General features: G+C 38.0%; 1 protein-coding gene across 25 annotated transcripts in view; it reads right to left on the bottom strand.

Annotated features, from left to right (window-relative positions):
* Positions 1-18,665, bottom strand: part of LIMCH1 (LIM and calponin homology domains 1) — a 388,350-nt gene that overhangs the window by 42,079 nt on the left and 327,606 nt on the right. For all 25 annotated transcript variants that reach the window (XM_077136731.1, XM_077136732.1, XM_077136733.1 and 22 more), the window contains 2 exons: positions 5,306-5,396; positions 3,737-3,900 (listed from right to left, as the gene is read on the bottom strand). In XM_077136731.1, coding sequence (XP_076992846.1) covers positions 3,737-3,900; positions 5,306-5,396 — 255 coding nt within the window. The remainder of the gene's footprint in view (positions 1-3,736; positions 3,901-5,305; positions 5,397-18,665) is intronic.

Below are 18,665 nucleotides of genomic sequence, written 5' to 3'. Positions count from 1 at the left end.
AGAGAAATCAAACAATAGCATAAAAATTTTGTGATTACTTTTCACCAGTGGTTCCATGTCTGGAATAGTACATCATTTTCTCTCATTTTCTTATTGATCAGTCACATATTCTCTTCCTGGTACTACATGATACTTAAATTGTAATGTCAGGAAGTAAGATATTTCACATAAGATAATTCAAAATCAAATCTTACTCTGTAAGTGCTAAAGATGAAAGCAATATGACCTTTTAATGGATCTTATTCTCAAAACACTACACGTATCCCCACAAATTTAATCAAAGCATATTGAAGACTATCTCCTTTGCCTGATGACACAGAAGTATTATTATAAATAACCACTGTCAAGCAGTGCTATAGCAATGATGCCTACAGGGGTTTGGGAGGCATGCTAGACTACTTGTCCTTATAGTAAATAGTTCCAAAATTACAGGCTTTAAAAATTCTTATGTTTGCTTTGTAAAAAATTTTTTTTTGCTGTTATTGCTTTATTTGGGGGGGAGGGGGGAGTAGACATGGTCCAGGAATCAACCAGGTATCCTGCATGAAGGGCGAGCATTCTGAACCATTACTATTACTATTTTATTTTATTTTGTTTCTCCCTGATCTAATGGCCCTTAGAAGAAGGAGAAGCCCCTTCTGATTTGCTCTTTCTAATCCATTCATTGTTGAAAGAGCAGATCACCAAAATTGCTAAAACAATATTTAAAATCAAAGTCAGGAGCAAAGGCCTGAATGAAGAGCATGGGCTATATTACTTTAGCCCTGCTGCTTGCAGAACTTTCTCTGATTTACTGTCAGACTGGTGGCTGTGTTCCCAATGGATGAATTTGATAGCCCAGGGACCTCAGGACAAGTGAAGCTGTACAACACCTGTTTCATCACAAGCTGATCTATTTTCAGGATAATTTGATATTTAGAATTTCTTCTTGAGAGGGTTTTGTTTTGTTTTATAAATATGTTGGGCCCTAAGCAGATCCTGGAGAAAATGTAATTAATCCCTGCATTTGCATTATACAGGTCAACCAGTGTCCAAATGAACTTTGATGTTAAACATACAGCAAAAGCTAAGGCTTAGACTTAACAAAGTTGACAACCCTGAAATCTTAACCTCTTACTGTTTCCTCAGGAGCAGAGACTGATGAAAACATGTTACAGATAATGCATGATTGTAAATGGAACAGTTGGTGGTCAGCAGAAATACTCAAAATGACCACCATGTAAAAAAGATCAGCTTGTGTGCACTGATGCTCTACTTATAAAGGTAATGATCTCAAATGGAACAAAAAAAATAACAGTTGCTGTAACCACTGTGATAACCTTCCTTTCTTGAAAAGATGGGGCTCTAACAGATAACCATACAATAGGGAAGGGAGAAAGGGGAGAAATTCCCATTGTGTAAGTGAGTTCAAACACTTATTGGGTTCAAAGGATTATTCCATTTGCTAATTAACCAGCAGAGTTTCTTTCTTTCTTTCTATTTAAATATTTTTACTTACAAATATTCACACATACACAGTTCATACATAGTATACAATCAATGGCTCACAATACCATCATATATTTGTGTATTCATTACCATGACCATTTTTAGAACATTTGTATGGATAGGCTAAGCCTGCTTATAATTAGGCCTAAGAGTCACCCCCAGAGAACCTCTTTTGTTTCTCAGATGTGGCTTCTTTCTCTAAGTCAACTGGGCTGGTGAACTCACTTCCCTCCCTCCTATGTGGAGCATGACTTCCAGGTGTGTTACTCTCCCTGGCAACATGGGACAGGACTCCTGGGATTCATCAGGACCTGGCATCACAGGATTTTTGAAAGCCTTCTTGACCAAAGGGGAGAAGAGAGAAATGAAACAAAATAAAGTTTCAGTGGCTGTGAGATTTCAAACAGAAGCGAGAGGTTATCCTGGAGGTTATTCTTATATATTATATGATATCCCTTTTTAGTTTATGGTGAATTAGAGTGGCTGGAGGGAAGTACCTGCAACTGTTGAGCTGTGTTCCAGTAGCCTTGATTCTCGAAGATGATAGTATAATGATATAGCTTCTACAATGTGACTGTGTGTTGTGAAAACCTTGTGTCTGATGTTCCTTTTACCCAGGGTATGGACAGATGAATAAAAAAATACGGATAAAAATAAATAAATAATAGGGGGGATAAGGGGTAAAATAAATTGGGTACATGGAACTACTAGTGGTCAATGAGAGGGAGGGGTAAAGGGTATGATGTACATGAATTTTTTCCTTTTTCTTTTTATTTCTTTTTCGGGAGTGATGCAAATGCTCTAAAAATGATCATGGTGATGAATACACAACTATGTGATGGTATTGTGAGCCACTGTTTGTATAGGGTGGATGGACCATATGTATGTGAAAATGTGTCAATAAAAATATATATTTTTTAAAAATGAGTTTGGAAAAGTAAATAAATAGTGGTTACAAATGGAATGTGGATAAGGCAAAACCTATAAAGACAGGAAACCCTGGAAGCCCTTAATGTCCGACTTATACTTTAGGCCCCCTTAAATTCTCTGTATATAAAAAAAAGGGGGATGGCCAGGCTCTGCAATACCCTATTAAAGGCAAACCTGAGACCCTCCTAAGGACAGGGTCCTCTGAACTTATGTCCAGGGACTGTGTCTTGTTCACTGTTGAACATCCAGTGCCTAGAGCGGCGACCAGCACATAGCAGGCACACAGGCCATGCGGGTGGAGTAAATGAATGGATGAACGGGAACTAGAAGTGGTAAAATTTTCAGTTTCCCAACTTAAAATTTCAAAACTCCAATTTAGGGTTACATTTTAAAGGTGGGGTTCTACCACATATGCTGTGCCAGTTGTGTTAAATCAGTGTTTCTCCAACACAGTAGTCCACTAGAATCCCCGAGGCAGCTTTTAAAAATACAGGTGACCAGGCCCTGACTGCAGAGATTCTGATTTCTCTGATCTGGAGCAGGCTTCGCATTTTTAAAAATTTAAAGGGTAGCCAAGGTTAAGAACAACTGATATATACATAGCAGACATTTATACTCTGTACCTAAAAACAATCTACTGTGAACAAGACTCTGAACAAGGAAGAAATTTAATAAAAACAAGACTCTAAAAGTCATTATATCAGAACAATAATTTTCTAAATTTCTTGTTATTCAAATCTAGAGGCATCAGAATGATCATTGCTGTAAGGTAAGTGTTGGGAAGGGACTATTTAGGAAGCTGACAGGTTAAACAGCAAATAAGCAACTCATGCACAGCAAGCTAAAACCTGACTGCAAAGCTTTATAACTTATATTTTTCTTTTATTTGTATCAAGTTCTTCATAATTAAAAATTGTCTAAAATAATTTCTAAAAGATACTGAAAGAATATAAACTAACTGTTAACAATAGAGGGGCAGATGTCAGTAACTTTTACTCTTTCTTTCCATACATGTTTATTTATATGTATTATTATATATTTATGTATTACTTGATACATATCATATATTTATATATATATCACTTTCTATATTTTGATTTACATATTTAACTTTTTACATATTCCTATATATTAACTCTTTTACAATGAATACGAAGTATATTCGTATTTGGAAACAAATAAAAATTAAAGACAGGAAGAAAGATTGGGAGAGAAAAGAAATCTTCCTTATTACAAACTGCCCCAGCAACAGCCAGCAGCAATGTGAAACCACATTAAATTTTGAATTTTAGGCACTCTTACCCACTATGTACTTTACCTTTTGTGATAGCACTAGCTCCACCTTTCCACTCATTTCCTTTTCGGGATGCTTCTGGAATTTTTCTTCCGGCACAGGATTTTTCAGCTGGGGACTGGAGGAAAGCTCTACAAAAGCCACAGTTGGGCTGGACCGAGTCACGGTTGTTGTAAAATGCTGTGGCTCTGAAATGAAGTTACATTCAGAAAAATAAAGAAGAAAAGGAAAATCATATAAAGGACCACTTATCCTGTAATACCACAAAGCGCATTTAGTGCATATCCTGCCCTGGCGATGAGAAGAATTACAGTCTGATGATGGCTATAAAAGACTCTAAAATGCCTGAACTCTCAAGGCTCTTTCACGATATTATAGAATAACAAGCAACAAAAACACATCAAATAACCCCACTGTGACACTTCCACATCAAAGACTTAGTTTCCTAATAAGAGTCACAGTTTACATCTGAATAGCAATACATGAAACAAAATACTGGCACGAAATATGCAATAATTTCTGTTGGGGATGGAAGAAAGAACATCTATAAATAATATCTAGCCAAACGACTGAGAGGCCATATGACTCTTTCTTTTTGCATTTCAATGCTCCTTTCTAACATCACATTTTCATAATTGGCATTTGTGAAGGGTTTCATGCTATAATATATCACACAAGGAAAATAAAGTGTCCTCTCATTCTTGAAGAAGAATTAGGTACACGTAAAAGTGAAAAGAAAGTTACTACCTGAGGGGAAAATGTGGAGGGTAATCTAGTTTGAAAAATAAAATGCTAAAGTTTTTAGTAATGACATTTAATTTATTTTAGGACGGCATTTAAAAATAATTTATTGGAGGAGGGTAGGAGATGTTTGTGTCTGTGAAAGGGGTAAATGGATTAAAAGTATTGAGAAATGCCACTTTGGAAACACAGGGTCCCTTTATCAAGGCAATGGATACCAGACGATCATGAGCACGGTTTAGGCTTATGACATCACTTTAGTCTTTCAAACTATTCTTGAGCTTTGTCATTGCAGCGTCAATTTTTATGATGTATTTTAAATGTCTACATCCTATCTATTGCTACTACTGTGAGTTAGAGTAGCAATTTCTTCTCATCAAAATACGGGTCATTCCTAAAGTTTTCGACTATGGCCCTGCCTTCCTCCTCCTCAACTGAACTGCCTTCAAATACATTAATTATCCTGATAGGTTCACCACTAACTCCTCTCTATTCATTTACGACTTGGACTTTCATCTCCTGTCCTGAGAGCCCTAAATTTTTAGCATTATTTGTATGGGAAAACACAATCTGATTTATGATGACAGAGATATATTTTCAAAACACAAAACAAAATAGGGTAGTAAAAATGTTTGGTTTTGGTTTTTTTTTTTTTTGCCATGTTTACAGCAAAATTAATCAAATGATCAGAATCTCCCTAGGAAGCCTCTAGGTGGCAGTACAATCACACCAACTGTAAAGCCTAATTGCCCACCTTCCCGTGGCTCAGTCCGAGCAATTCTTGACTCTCCTTCCATTAAATCTGAAATGTTATCAGGAGTTACCCTGGAACGAAACTGTCATGAAACAAACCTGATGAGGCAAGTCCTGTGTTTCCCTTTCCTGGTTTCCCGCCATCATTCTCATCTTCTGGACTCAACAGTTCAGCATCCTCAGTGGTTGCCTGAAAAAGAGATTTTTCCTTCTTAAATAAATTGTCCTTTTAATGTTCTAAAAAGGGCAAGGATTTCCTTGTCTGCTATTCATTTTTAGGCCGACAGAGAGGGTTGCTCATGTGAATTCATTCTTCTCTTTCTCCCAGGCAGCTTCACGGCGAAAGTCTGGCTTTGCTGGGAGGAGATACTGAGTGAGATAAGAGGTGCGGGGGCTACACTGCCTGGAGAAGGCACCCACGCATCCGCTACCACCCTCACCCACCCAGGCAGCGTCAGATACACATTTCCACTCTTTCCTTCTTTTCACCTAAATTTTCAACACCACAGTCATCATCCACTTGCTCCTGGATGCCTTTCAAGCTGGCTTATGGTCTCATCACCCATAGAAGCGGCTTTTCTCAAAGGTTGTAACAATTATATTCGCAGTGGCCTGTCCTGAGCATAGCCATCTGTGGCTTCTGGTCCTGTGGGATTTCTATGCGTCATGAAGCTCTCTTCCTTCCAGGGTCCCCAGTGACCCTCTCTACTCTATTACTGGGGTTCTAATGGTCTCTCTCTCTCTCTCTCTCTCTCTCTCTCTCAGGCTATTCTGCTCTAACTGGCTCATTCCTTTTCTTCTCATCAAAATATGGGTCATTCCTAAAGGTTTTGAATATGGCCCTATTTTCCTCCTCAACTGAATTGCCCTCAAATATATTAATTATCCTCATAGGTTCACCACTAACTCCTCTTTATTCATTTATGACCTGGACTTTCATCTCCTGTCCTGAGAGCCCATCAAAACTTCATTTCTGCAGAACTGATCTTCGGTTTCACAGTAAATGGCTCATACTCGACACGCTACAAATCACCTCCAAAGAAGTCCCTACTCCAAATTTGACTATTTCTATTTATGGCACCAGTTTAGTTTGTTTGTTTTTCATGAGCATATGAACTGATCTTGACTCATCCTCATGAGCATCCATCATTTGCCAAGTTCTACTGCCAGGAGGTGAGTTTAGCCTTTTCTCCCCTGTTCTTCCACTAAGGAGACTCTGATTCAATCTCACCGTCTAATCCATTTATTATTACTGTCATGTTCATCTCTCTAAGTTGTACTTCAAATGTATCACTTTTATGCTTGATGGAATTTCTAATTGTAAAATAAATTAGAACAACCTAATCATCCAATAATAGGGGAATGGTTGAATAAATTACTTCATATATGTTCATAAAGGGAAATATGCAGTCATTAGAAAAATCAAGGTGTTGAACAATATATAATGATATTTAAAAATACTTACTATCTAATGTTTGTAAAAAAATGTACTATCTATACAGTGTGATAATTACATGTACAAGATTATATATGCCTATAATACACATCAATAAACCTGCCTATGTATACATAAAACATGTATATAAAAAGGTAATAAGGAATAAGGTGGTCTATGAGGGAAAAAAAATCCTCATGTAAACTATGCACTATAGTTAATAATATAATTATAATATTTTTTCACCAATTGTAAAAAAAGTACCATACAAATGCAAAGTGTTAATAATGGGGGTTGGTGAGGTAATATGGGAATGCTGTACTGCCAGCATGGCTTCTATGTAAGCCTAAAGCTTCTCTAATAAAAAAAAAAATAGACAGTAAGGAAATATACCAAAAACATTAACAGTGGTTACTTTCATTTTATTTTATTTTTTATATGCTGTATGGCCAAGGTCACTTTTCATTCTTTTTTCCATGTGAGTATTCCATTATTGCAGCCCCATTTATTGAATTTTTGTTTGTTTTCTTTGTTTGCTTGTTTTTTGGGAAGTGCATAGGCCGGGAATCAAACCCGTGTCTCCCACATGACAGGATAGAATTCTACCACTGAACTACTCTTGCATCCCCAACAGTGATTATTTTTTATGTGTTTAAATTCTGGATGACTTTTTCCTCTTTTTTTGAATTATTTTTTCCTGTATTCCAAAATGTTCTATGATGAGTATGTACTGCTTCTGTAATCTGAAAACAAAATCAGTGCAACTTTACATAGGCTTTAAGTAGGAACCAATTGACTCCAGAATGAAATTTAAAATTCTCCTGCTGATATTATAGTAGTTGCTTGATAAAAGTGATTGAAAGGTCATATTAAGTATTGGCTAAACAGTATACCTTGACAACCAGAGAGAAGCAATTAATGACTATAGCGTTTTTTTTTCAGAACTTTTTTTTATGAAAGGGCTAAAGTTGAATTGTTTTTAGTGCCCACGAAATATTTCATATATTTAAAAAGATATTAAAATAAGGTTAAAACTAGCTTCTGACTAAAGGCTTTATTAAATATTTTATGAAATATCCTTGTATATTTTGTAAGAGCTATCAATTTATTGGTCTTTTATAACTATGTACTTTTCACCCATAAATCAAAATTTATTTTCCAAATCAAATGAAAGCCCTTTAAAGTTATTACATTGTTGGAAATTGTCAGTGAACTTTTAAGAAACAAAGAAAATTTAAGTAACAAAACTTTAAAGCTTTTTGTGGTGCAACAGTGACTCAGCGACAGAATTCTCACCTGCCATGCTGAGACCGGGGTTCGATTCCCGGAGCCTGCCCGTGGGCCCCCCAAAAACAAAGCTTTTGAAAGATTTTGAAAGATTTTACAATAGACTCTAGAAGCAAAAATTTGATTTTGCTTTTGGAGGATAGAATGGCTTTGAGATCATCATAATTAGATGGGCATTTTCCAATGACAAATAATCATGTATCAATTCTGGGAGAAATATTGAATTAAAATGCACTTTTAGAATGCAGGAAAGTTAATAGATTTTGAAACTTCTAAATATGTCAACAAGCCTGAGTTGAATACCATTAGGAGTCTGAATGAGGGAAATAGTTAAACAAACCAAAGTTTATTTTATTATATTTAAAGTTTTATATACATTTATACTATTATAAGAACTGACCTGGTTAGCAGCACTTATAGATCAACCAGTTTAGCATTACAAGTTAATAAATTGGGTTTTACAATTTTAAGTGATTTCCCTCCCCCCACCTAGAAATATTATTACATGATAATATTTTTGTTTATGAACCTAATATGTAAAATACAAGCAGAATTACTGATTTTTAGCTTTCCCCCTCCCCAATAGATTAGATTATAGAAAACCAGCTGAGATTAGGAAACAAATTTGTAGAGCAAACCACTGATGAATGATGCGCTTGAAAACATTGGTGTTTCCAATTACTAGAAATAAAACAACTACAGAAACAGGGTCAAAGATACCCCTCAGCCCCCAAATTAAAAAAGTAATGAACAAATCTCATTGTATTTAAAACGCCATTACTTTTAAGTTGCATTATTTTAGGTACTGATAAAAAAATGAACAGTTTCCATTAAATATGACACATCATTGATTGTGAGATGTATCCTGATCTAGAAATGTGAAAATGCACACACACACACACACACACACACACACAAAAGTGGCACTTGGAATCGATGAAATAAGATAATTCACGAAGCCCTTTAGAAATAATATGTAATATAAAGCAGACAAAATCCTCAAGCATTCTTGCAGTCTGCAAGTTCATTAAGGAGTATGTTAGTAGCTCGCCACACTTGGTAATCTATTATCTACCCATGGCTAAAGGAGAACTTCCATTTTAAAGAATTCCCACATTTCTGAATACATTTCTCCATGACTCACCACTCAAATACTGGACACTAGGATTTGAGATGGTAAAATGATAATAACAACAGCAAAAATAGTAACCACTACAAATATTTATTGCAATTATCATGTGTCAATGCCTTTGGGGCACCTGGCATGGAGTATTTCACTTAATCCTTAGCACAGGCCAATGTTATTCCCTTAATACAGGTGAGGGCTCTCAGGCCCAGGAGGCTGAGACTTGTTCAAGGGTCACACAGCTAGTAGGCAGAGCAGATGGGAACCCTGCCTTGTGCTCATAACCTCAATGCTCCATCACCTGGGACCCAGTTACTCCCCCTCCAAGCTGCCCCCCAGGCATTCAAAGGTTTTCATTGGTAGGAATCAGTCTAGGACCTCAGCGTCTCAAGTTTACTTCTGATATTATTCAGACTTCTTTTTCTATTCCCTTTCCCTCCTCTAGCTGTCATCTCGTTAATTCTGCAAAAGATTAGAACTCCCTGGAATCTCTCTATATAAGGAGGCAGCTTAGCCCAGTCTCTCCTTCCCAGGGTGACTTGAGAGCAGACAGCAACCCTCCATCAACCCCTCTGGGGCCTTCAGATCCAGTCCAGGTTCTGAGAAAGCCTCGTGTCTCAGGAGCCCCAGCACAGTTCCTCGTGTAGAGCAGACACGCAATTCATGTTAGGTGAGCAAATGTCTTATGCATTATTTATGGGATTTATGCTCCCAGGCTTAGTTTAAATGCATGCTAGTCATCAAAATCAGGCTATCACTGGCAAAACATTCAGGATAAATTAAGAGAAAAAGCAAGTTGCAATACAATATGAATAACATGAGCTCATTTAAAAAAATTTATATGCACCAAAAAAAAGAGGAGGATACACACAAAGTGTGTATCTTAACTACATTAATTTCTATGTGGCTGGAAGAATAGATAGTTTGTGTTGTTTTTATAATTTTCTGTATTTTGCAATGTATACAGACTATATGTAATGAGGGAAAATTCTCAAGGCCAGCTTAATTAACTTATGTCTGGATATTCCCTCCCGAGGGCCTGTTCCTTTTGTATTTGCATCATTACTCTAGAGGAAAAGAGTTAAAAGTTGGCAGTTTTAACATTAGTCCTGACAGAGTCAGAGGTTTGCCACAAACAAACTTGCCTTACTGGAAACTGTGCTTTCTGACCCATACTTTCCTTTGGCTGCAGCTAAACAGAGAAGAGGCCTTCCTGTCTCCAATCAGTAATACTCTCTCGAGAATGAAAACAAGTAAATAAAAACAGATCCCTGGACACGAATGAATGAGAGCATAGAAAAGATGCACAGGCCTGAGCCAGGAACTGGCAACCCCTCGCCTGAGGACGCGATCCAAACTGGACTGGGTGCCAGGCTCAGCCCTAGACTACGGAGGAAGGTGGCGGTTTCCTGGCTCGAAAGGGACATGGTGTAATCACAAAACCTACTTGGCATCTGGCTGCCAGTTTCAATCAAAATCTTGGTGTGCTGGCCCGGAAAATGACATAGAAAGATGAATCGGGAATAGGAAGCAGGGAGGACAAGTCCTGGGACTTAGGTGTTGGCCATTTCTATCATCAGGAGCTGTGGGGGTTTGGACCCATCATTAAACCTCTACAAGGGGTGGGGATGGGAGGGAAGAAGTGATGCCCAAGGCCCTTTCCTGAGCTACCATTCTGTAACTCTGGGTGATTTCCTGGTTCCCGTCTTGAATAACCTATCTGGACACGAGTCTGGAAAAATCAGTCTATTTATGCCTTGTCACCATGACCAGGTACCACAGAGCCCAGATGTGAGTTTTTCCTTTCACGTTTCTACATCCAAATATCTGTGGTCACTGGAAGGAAGATGTGCAGAGAGAATCAGGGTTTCCGTGCCTTAAACTTTTCAAACCAACAATAGGAGGCTCTGATCCAGGTAAGGAGGGTGAGGTTTGATTTTTTTATTTCAACTGCTGTATGCTTCTTTGAGGCCTGTATATTTTTCTGCCTAAGTAACTTGAATGATTTGGAAAGAGCATTATGTCTAATAACCTTCCAACTGCTTCTAGATAGAGAAAACAACAGGGATTTCTGAAGAAATGTTTGTTGACATTTGACATCCAAAAGGAATTTGCAGTTGGTCTCAGTTGTAAGGCAAACAGCACCTACTCAAATGCCTTCACCCTGCTCTCACTGCAAAATTAAATGATTCAAGAAAGATTCAATTGTCTGTCTTTCTGGATCAGAAAACATTAGTAAAACACAGAATTTACAAGAGGAATGGCCATAGCTGTATCAAGGTAGAAAAACAGACCCACCTTTTTACTTAGCTTGAGAAAAAAGATGAAGTGGTTTAGGTACCACCTGACTGAGTTGGCCCAGGCTTGAGGAGGGAGAATTGCACAGCCCTGGGGGTGGGGGTAGGGGGTAGGTGCTTGCCAGCAGGAGGGCGTGGGTGGCCTCATTTGGGATGAACTGGCAATAAGAGGGGGGTGAAGTGCCAGGGAGGTCAGGGATGGGAGTCTTGGGAGTTAAGGGGGCAGGAAGAAGCCAGAAATGGGAAAGCGTGAACATAGGAAAAGCAAAAGAGCTGCAGGAAGAATTGTGCAAAGCTACATATTGTGCAAATCTATATAATCATGCAAGTATCATGTGAGTATCATCTTCTGGAAAAAGCCATTCAAATCTGCAGATTTTTTAGAGAATTACAGCTGGAACGCCTCACAAACTGAGTTGGAAGACTATAAGGAATTCATTTCATTTATATGAAATTCACATCTGTTCAAGACAGGGATTTTGATGATTTTAATCTAAAAACCTTCACTTTTTCGGGTGTCTGAAAAATGTATTATAACCATCTTACTCTTATTTGTTCTATGGCAATATTAAAAAAACATACCAGCAGGCTATCTACATGAATTCACACAGTAATCAGCTGAAGCTTGGACTATTCTTACACCTTGTTTTATTGCGCTTTGCAGACACTGCGTTTCTTATATTGATGTGACATCCCTGCATCAAGTAAGTCCATCAGCACCATTTTTCCACCAGCATGTGCTCCTTCATGTCCTGTGTCACACTGAGGTAATTCTCACAGTATTTCAAATCTTTTCATTATTATTGTATCTGTTATGGTGCTCTGGGATCTTTGATATTACTATTGTAATTGTATGGTGTCATAAACTGCACCCATATAAGATGGTGAATTTAATTGATAAATGTTGCGTAGTTCTGACTGCTCCACTGTTTCCCCATCCCTTTCCTTCTCCCCAGACCTCCTTATTCCTCAATATATAACCATATTGAAATTAGGCCAATTAATAACGCTTCAATGGCCTCTAAACGTTCAAGTAAGAGGAATTGCAAATGTCCCACTTTAAATGAAAAGTTAGAAATGATTAAGCTTAGTCAGGAAGGCATGCAGCAAGCTGAAAAGGCCAAAAGTTAGGTCTCCTGTGCCAAACAGCTAAGTTGTGAATGCAAAGGAGCAACTCTTGAAGGAAATTAAAAGTGCTACCCCAGGTAACACACAAATGATAACAAGGCAAAACAGCCTAATTGCTGATATGGAGAAAGTTTTAGGGACCTGGATAGAAGATAAAACCAGTGACAAAATTCCCTCAAGCCAAAGCCTAATGCAAAGCAAGGTCCTAACTTTCTTCAATTCTGTGAAAGCTGAGAGAGTTGAGGAAGCTTCAGAAGAAAAGTTTGAAGCAAGCAGAGGCTGGTTCATGAGGTTTAAGGAAAGAAGCTGCTTCCATAACATAAAAATGCAAGGTCAAGCAGCAAGTGCTGATGTAGAAGCTGCAGTAAGTAATCCAGAAGGATCTAGCTACACAAAACAACAGATTTTCATTGTACATGAAATAGCTTTCTATTGGAAGATGGCATCTAGGACTTTCACAGTTAGAGAGGAGAAGTTAATGCCTGGATTCAAAGCTTCAAAAGACAGGCTGAGGGCGGGCCGCGGTGGCTCAGCGGGCAAAGTGCTTGCCTGCTATGCCGGAGGACCTCGGTTCGATTCCCGGCCCCAGCCCATGTAACAAAAACGGAGAAACAGAATACAATAAAAAACAAGAAAATGTTTAAAGATGTTTCCCTTTCTTCCTTCCTTCCTTCCTTCTATCCTTCCTTCCTTCTCTCTGTCTTTCCTTTAAAAAAAAAAGACAGGCTGAAAAAGACAAAAACAAAAACAAACAAAAAAGACAGGCTGACTCCTTGTTGGGGGCTAACTCACTGGTGACTTTAAGTTGAAGCCAAAGCTCATTTACCATTCCAAAATCCTAAAACTCTTAAGAATTATTCTAAATCTACTCTGCCTGTGGTCTCTAAATGGAAAAACAAGGCCCAGGTGACAGCATATCTCTATATAACATGGTTTACTGAACATTTTAGCCTACTGTTGAGAACTACTGCTTAGAAAAAAGGATTTCTTTCCAAAGTATTACTGTTCATTGACAATGTATCTGGTCACCCAAGAGCTGTGATGGAGATGTACAAAGAGAATAATGTTTTCATGGCTTCTAACACAACATCCATTCTGCAGCCCATGGATTAAGGAGTAATTTCGACTTTCAAATCCTTTGATTTAAGAAATACACAGCTAAATAGTGATTCTTCTGATGGATCTGGGCAAAGCAATTTGGAGAAGTTCTGAAAGGATTCAGCATTCTAGATCCCATGAAGAACACTCATGAGTCATGGGAGGAGGTCAAAATATCAACACTAATAGTAGTTTGGAAAAAGTTGATTCCAACCGTAATGGATGACCTTGATGGTTTCAAGGCTTCAGTTGAGGAAGTAACGGGTGTAATCTCACGATAAAACTTTAAAGGACGAGTACTGCTTCTCGTGGAGAAGCAAAGAAAGTGTTTTTGTCTTTTTGAAATGGAATCTACTCCTGGTGAAGCTGCTGTAAACGTTGCTGAAATGTCAACAAAGGATTTAGATTATTACAAAAACTTGGTTGATAAAGCAGCAGCAGGATTTGAGAGGACTGACTGCAACTTTGAAAGAAGTCCTACTTTGGGTAAAATGCTATCAAACAGCATAGAGAAAGGTTTTTGTGAAAGGAAGAGTCACTCGATACAGCCAACCTCATTGTTGCCTTATTTTAAGAAATTGCCACAGCATCCTTCAGCAACCACCCCCCCAATCAGTCACCAGCTATCAATAAGAAAAGATCCTCCACCAGCCAAAAGATTATGACATGCTGAAGACTCAGATGATGGATAGCATTTTGAGCCATAAAATATTTTAGAACTAAGGTATGTATGTGTTAGACATAACACTATGGCACACCTCACAGACTACAGTATAGTGTAAACATAACTTTTATATGCAGTGGGAAACCAAAAAACTCATGCGACTTGCTTTGTTGTGATATTCGTCTCATTGTGGTCATCTGAAACCAAACCTGCACTACCTCCGAGGTATGCCTGTATTTATTTTAAATATAAATGGTGGCTCAGGTAATTTAACTTGCTTGGGGGGTGAGGATGGGGGTTGATCATCGACTTAGTGCAACTGGGTATTATTAAGGAAAAAAGAAATTCACGTACAAATTCTACTGACAGTGGCACAGGAAAACACTGGAATAATTCTGAAGGAGACAAAGAAAACTTGTCTGTAGGTCACAAAACATTGCATAAATTAGTCCTCAGATTAGATGACATTTTACATTCTCTTCCAATCCTGGATTCCTAGAGTCTGCATTTACACTATGACATGATATTCTTACAGAGGCAGATAATTTAAAATGCAAAGGAAAATGTTATGCTTCACTGGGCCTTTACAGAGATGTTGGTTGTATTGACAGCAAAAGCTCTTAAATATCTCAGGGATAACAAATTAGAACAGAAATGGCCTGGTTCCTCTCTGCAGAGGGGGCCCAGAGGGGATCCAGCCCTCCTGTCTCATCACCTCTTATCCCAATGATCTCCGCTCATGGGCTCCTCACCACTGTCCATGCCTTTGCTTCTGCTATTCCCAATACGTGGAATAGTTTCCATCCCTCCTGCATTCCAATGCAAACCCCACACTTAAGGTCCAGTTTCAAAACCCTTATCCTCACAAAACTTTCTTGGACTAATCCCAACTTACAATGATTTTACCTATCCTTTGCAATCTTACATCCCTCTAGTCTTCTTACCAAATACTCTAGCACTTCATTATATAATGCGCTATATCATTTTCTAGTTGCTTCATAAAAATTGCTTTCCCAGCAAGTTTATAAATTTCTTCTTCTCTTTAAAAAAAAATGAGGCACAGAGTAGGTCCGTAATTCCTGCTTATCAGTTAATCATCAACCATCTCCAGGGTATTTGCTATCAGAATCTCATCATCTTAGATGTGATTCAGCTGAAGATGATCTGGAGTTTGGTAGCATCTCAGATTTCAGATCTATTTCTAAAGTAATTCTAAAGAGTTTCAAATGAGAAAGACAAGGTAGAAGGAAACTAAGGAATGGACATGGTTCTATATAAAAGTGCTTATGCCAGCCCATGAGGCTGAAGCTCCAACCTTGCCCCTTCCCCCACTGGAGTGGATGACCATCCTTCTTGGCTGCTCTGCCTCTTGGTCTAAATTATGCTCCTGCCTACTTCTGCTGCTGTGCCCTTTGAACAGTTCCAGCTCGCCCTAGAGGAATTGTGACATTTTAGTGGTGGGTGAGGTTACTCCTTTGTAGAGAGCGTATCTGTTGGGAATGCAGTTTGGGGAAGAAAGACACTATTTAAAAAGAACACTATTCCTTTGACAGCCCCACAGAATTGGGCAAATGAGTTAGGGAAAGGAAAAAAAGTCCAAGTTGGTGTCAGTCCTTTGGAAGCTCTGAAGGATGACTTCCCATTTTAAGCTGGTCACCAAATGTTGCCATAATAAATTAATTCTGCTTTTTCAATGGCAACAAACTAACCATAAGGTAGTCAAGGAATGCTTTTCTTGGAATAATGGGGAAGGAAATAAAATGAGGTGTAAGGTTACTGGAGAAAGGATTCTTTTTAAACAATTCTTGGGATACACGTTTTGAGTGGAAACCTTTGGTTCACAGGTTGCAAGTATGAAGAGTGTTTGAGTATTGAGCCAAAGTCCTGTGCAGTATGGCTAACAACTTTGCTTACAGTCTAATAAATATATACAGATAAATACCTACCCAGAAAATAATGTTATGTCCTGCCATAGTGAACTTAAGAGATGAAAGTACCAGAAACAGAGTACGCAAATGTTATCATGTCTTCAGAACCACTAGGGTTTATTGAACTAGGAATTATTCCAAACTAGGCAAATTCTCTGCATCTCAAGGTCAGCCTGGATCAGGCTGGTTTCTGGGAAGAAAATTGACAAAGGCAATCTATTTTTCAGAATCCTCATTTTAACGGGTAAACACCTGAAAAACATACTTTCATTCAGATCATCTTATTTTATTCCTTTTAAAACAAGATACTTGTGAGGGTATGTAATCAATGTAAAATCACACTTGTCTCTGTACTTTTAGGGAGCTTAACAGTTAAACCACTATTAAATGGGGATATGCCTGGCATTAAAAGAGAATAGGTTATTTTAAAAAGTTTTGTTCATCATAGAAATAAGATTATTAATTACTGAGAATGAATATATTTCTAGGGAAGTTTTACTTTTCTAAAACAACAGCAACAACAAAAAAACAACTATTCCTAAACATAGCATATGTGCTTAATGCTATATGTCTCCATATAGAATGGGTAAAACTTTTTTTTCCCCAAAGGATTAAAAACTTACAACACGAGAGATTAAATAGTTGTTTTTGAACTTTAGGCCTCATAATGACTGGTTTCTTTAGCTTCTGCCAAGGGTAAAATCTATTCAGCCATGGGCAAGATTTTACTCAATTCGACAAAAAACTGTTGAGGGTAGAACCAGTGGAAATTAGAGAGTAGATATGTGCCTGATAGCACAACCCTGGGGAATTGTTCTTATAACTCATAAGCTGGGCCTGACTAAGTCCTGGGAACCTCTGCTAGGTGTCATAGGTCAAGCATGGTGCTTACACTGTTATTTTTCCAAAATCCAGTGAGAAAGAGCTGTACTTGACAGTATGTGCAAAGGGTCTGTGGCATGATAAACAGAACCAAAGTGAGGAATGGAAAGGTGCTTATGAAGGGAATTTAGAGAATGTTCATCAAAAAATGGTAGCAAAAAAGAAATAGGAACAGAATTTGTTACCTGTTCCAGAAAAACACATTCAGCACTGTAAAGCCTAATCAATTTGGGGAGCATTTAATTTAAATTGAAGTGCATAAGTTAATGTTTACTCCATCAGTAAAGCTCATACCATGCTAGCAGAACTCAACGTTCCGTTTCATGATTTTTAAGAACCCTTCAGCCATGGTAACACTCATGTGAATGAAAAGCAAATTAGATTTCAGGTTGAGAGCCTTAGCATTCACAGGGATCACAGCTTTACTCCCAGAGATGAGAAAACATGTTGCCATAGTGAGGAAATTATTTTGGTTTATTGCAACCACAATCTTTTTCATAGGGTTTGAGCACTGCAGGGAAGAATAGCATCCTCTCAACTCTTTTGAGAAAACATAATTTTATTCTTCAAAAGACAAACCCAGAGATAAGAAAAGTAATATCTAGTCCCAGTGGGTGGGTATTTTGCTACCTGGGTCACTGTCATGGTCAAGTTCATGCATCAACTTGGCCAAGTGGTGGTATCTGTTTGTCTGGTTGGGCAAGTGCTGGCCTGTTTGTTGCAATGAGAACATTTCATAGAATTAAATCATGATCATGTCAGCTACATCCACAGCTGCTTACATCTGTAATCAACCAAAGGGAGGTATCTTCTGCAATGAGTAATGCTTAATCTGATCACTGAAAGTCTTTTAAGGAGAATTCAGAAGAGACAGGCTCTTCCTGTTTCAGCTGGTGAGCCTCTCCTGTGGAGTTCGTCCAGACCCTCCATCGGAATCATTGGCTTCACAGACTGCCCTGTGGATTTAGGACTCTGCGTACCCCCGGTCAAATGAGACACTTTTATAAGATTTATATTTGCAAGTGTTCCCTGTTGATTCTGTTTCTCTAGAGAACCCTAACTAATACAGTCACTTAACTCTTAGCCTTGGAGTTGGAAGATGCTTCCTTCTGAACTGAACTCCTCTAGACACTGGGGGAAAAATCTTCAGAGTTTCCTCCACCCTCCAACTATAACTCCAACCCAAGATCTTTAGTTAAAACTGCAGCAGCTTAGCATCTCGTAAGGACAACTGAGATTGAACAGAGTCCAGTTTACACCCTGAAAGCTGGCTGCATTTGAGGGAAGTCACAGCTTTGGTCCCGTCAGCAAAACCAGCATGAGTCTCTGGTGAAAGAGCTAAGAAATCAGAATCTGCACGATGACTTTTTATATTCCAAAGTAGCAAATACAATGTTACTTGGAGTTCTCTTCTTTATTGTTCTTGAATGACCTTACATTTTTAGTTTGGCCATTCAGCAGCGCTTCTAAATATCTACACTTAAGGGGTTCAGCCCTTAATATATAATATATATTATTTTATATTATATATATATATAATATAATATATAATATAATAAAAAATAATTTTATTTTTATTGAGATTTTGTTTTTCTAAGAAAGTGATCCTTTTAT

Source organism: Tamandua tetradactyla, chromosome 19 (genome assembly GCF_023851605.1).
Source record: "Tamandua tetradactyla isolate mTamTet1 chromosome 19, mTamTet1.pri, whole genome shotgun sequence".
In the NCBI taxonomy this organism is placed as follows: domain Eukaryota; kingdom Metazoa; phylum Chordata; class Mammalia; order Pilosa; family Myrmecophagidae; genus Tamandua; species Tamandua tetradactyla.
This window is presented reverse-complemented; position numbering and strand designations above follow the sequence as displayed.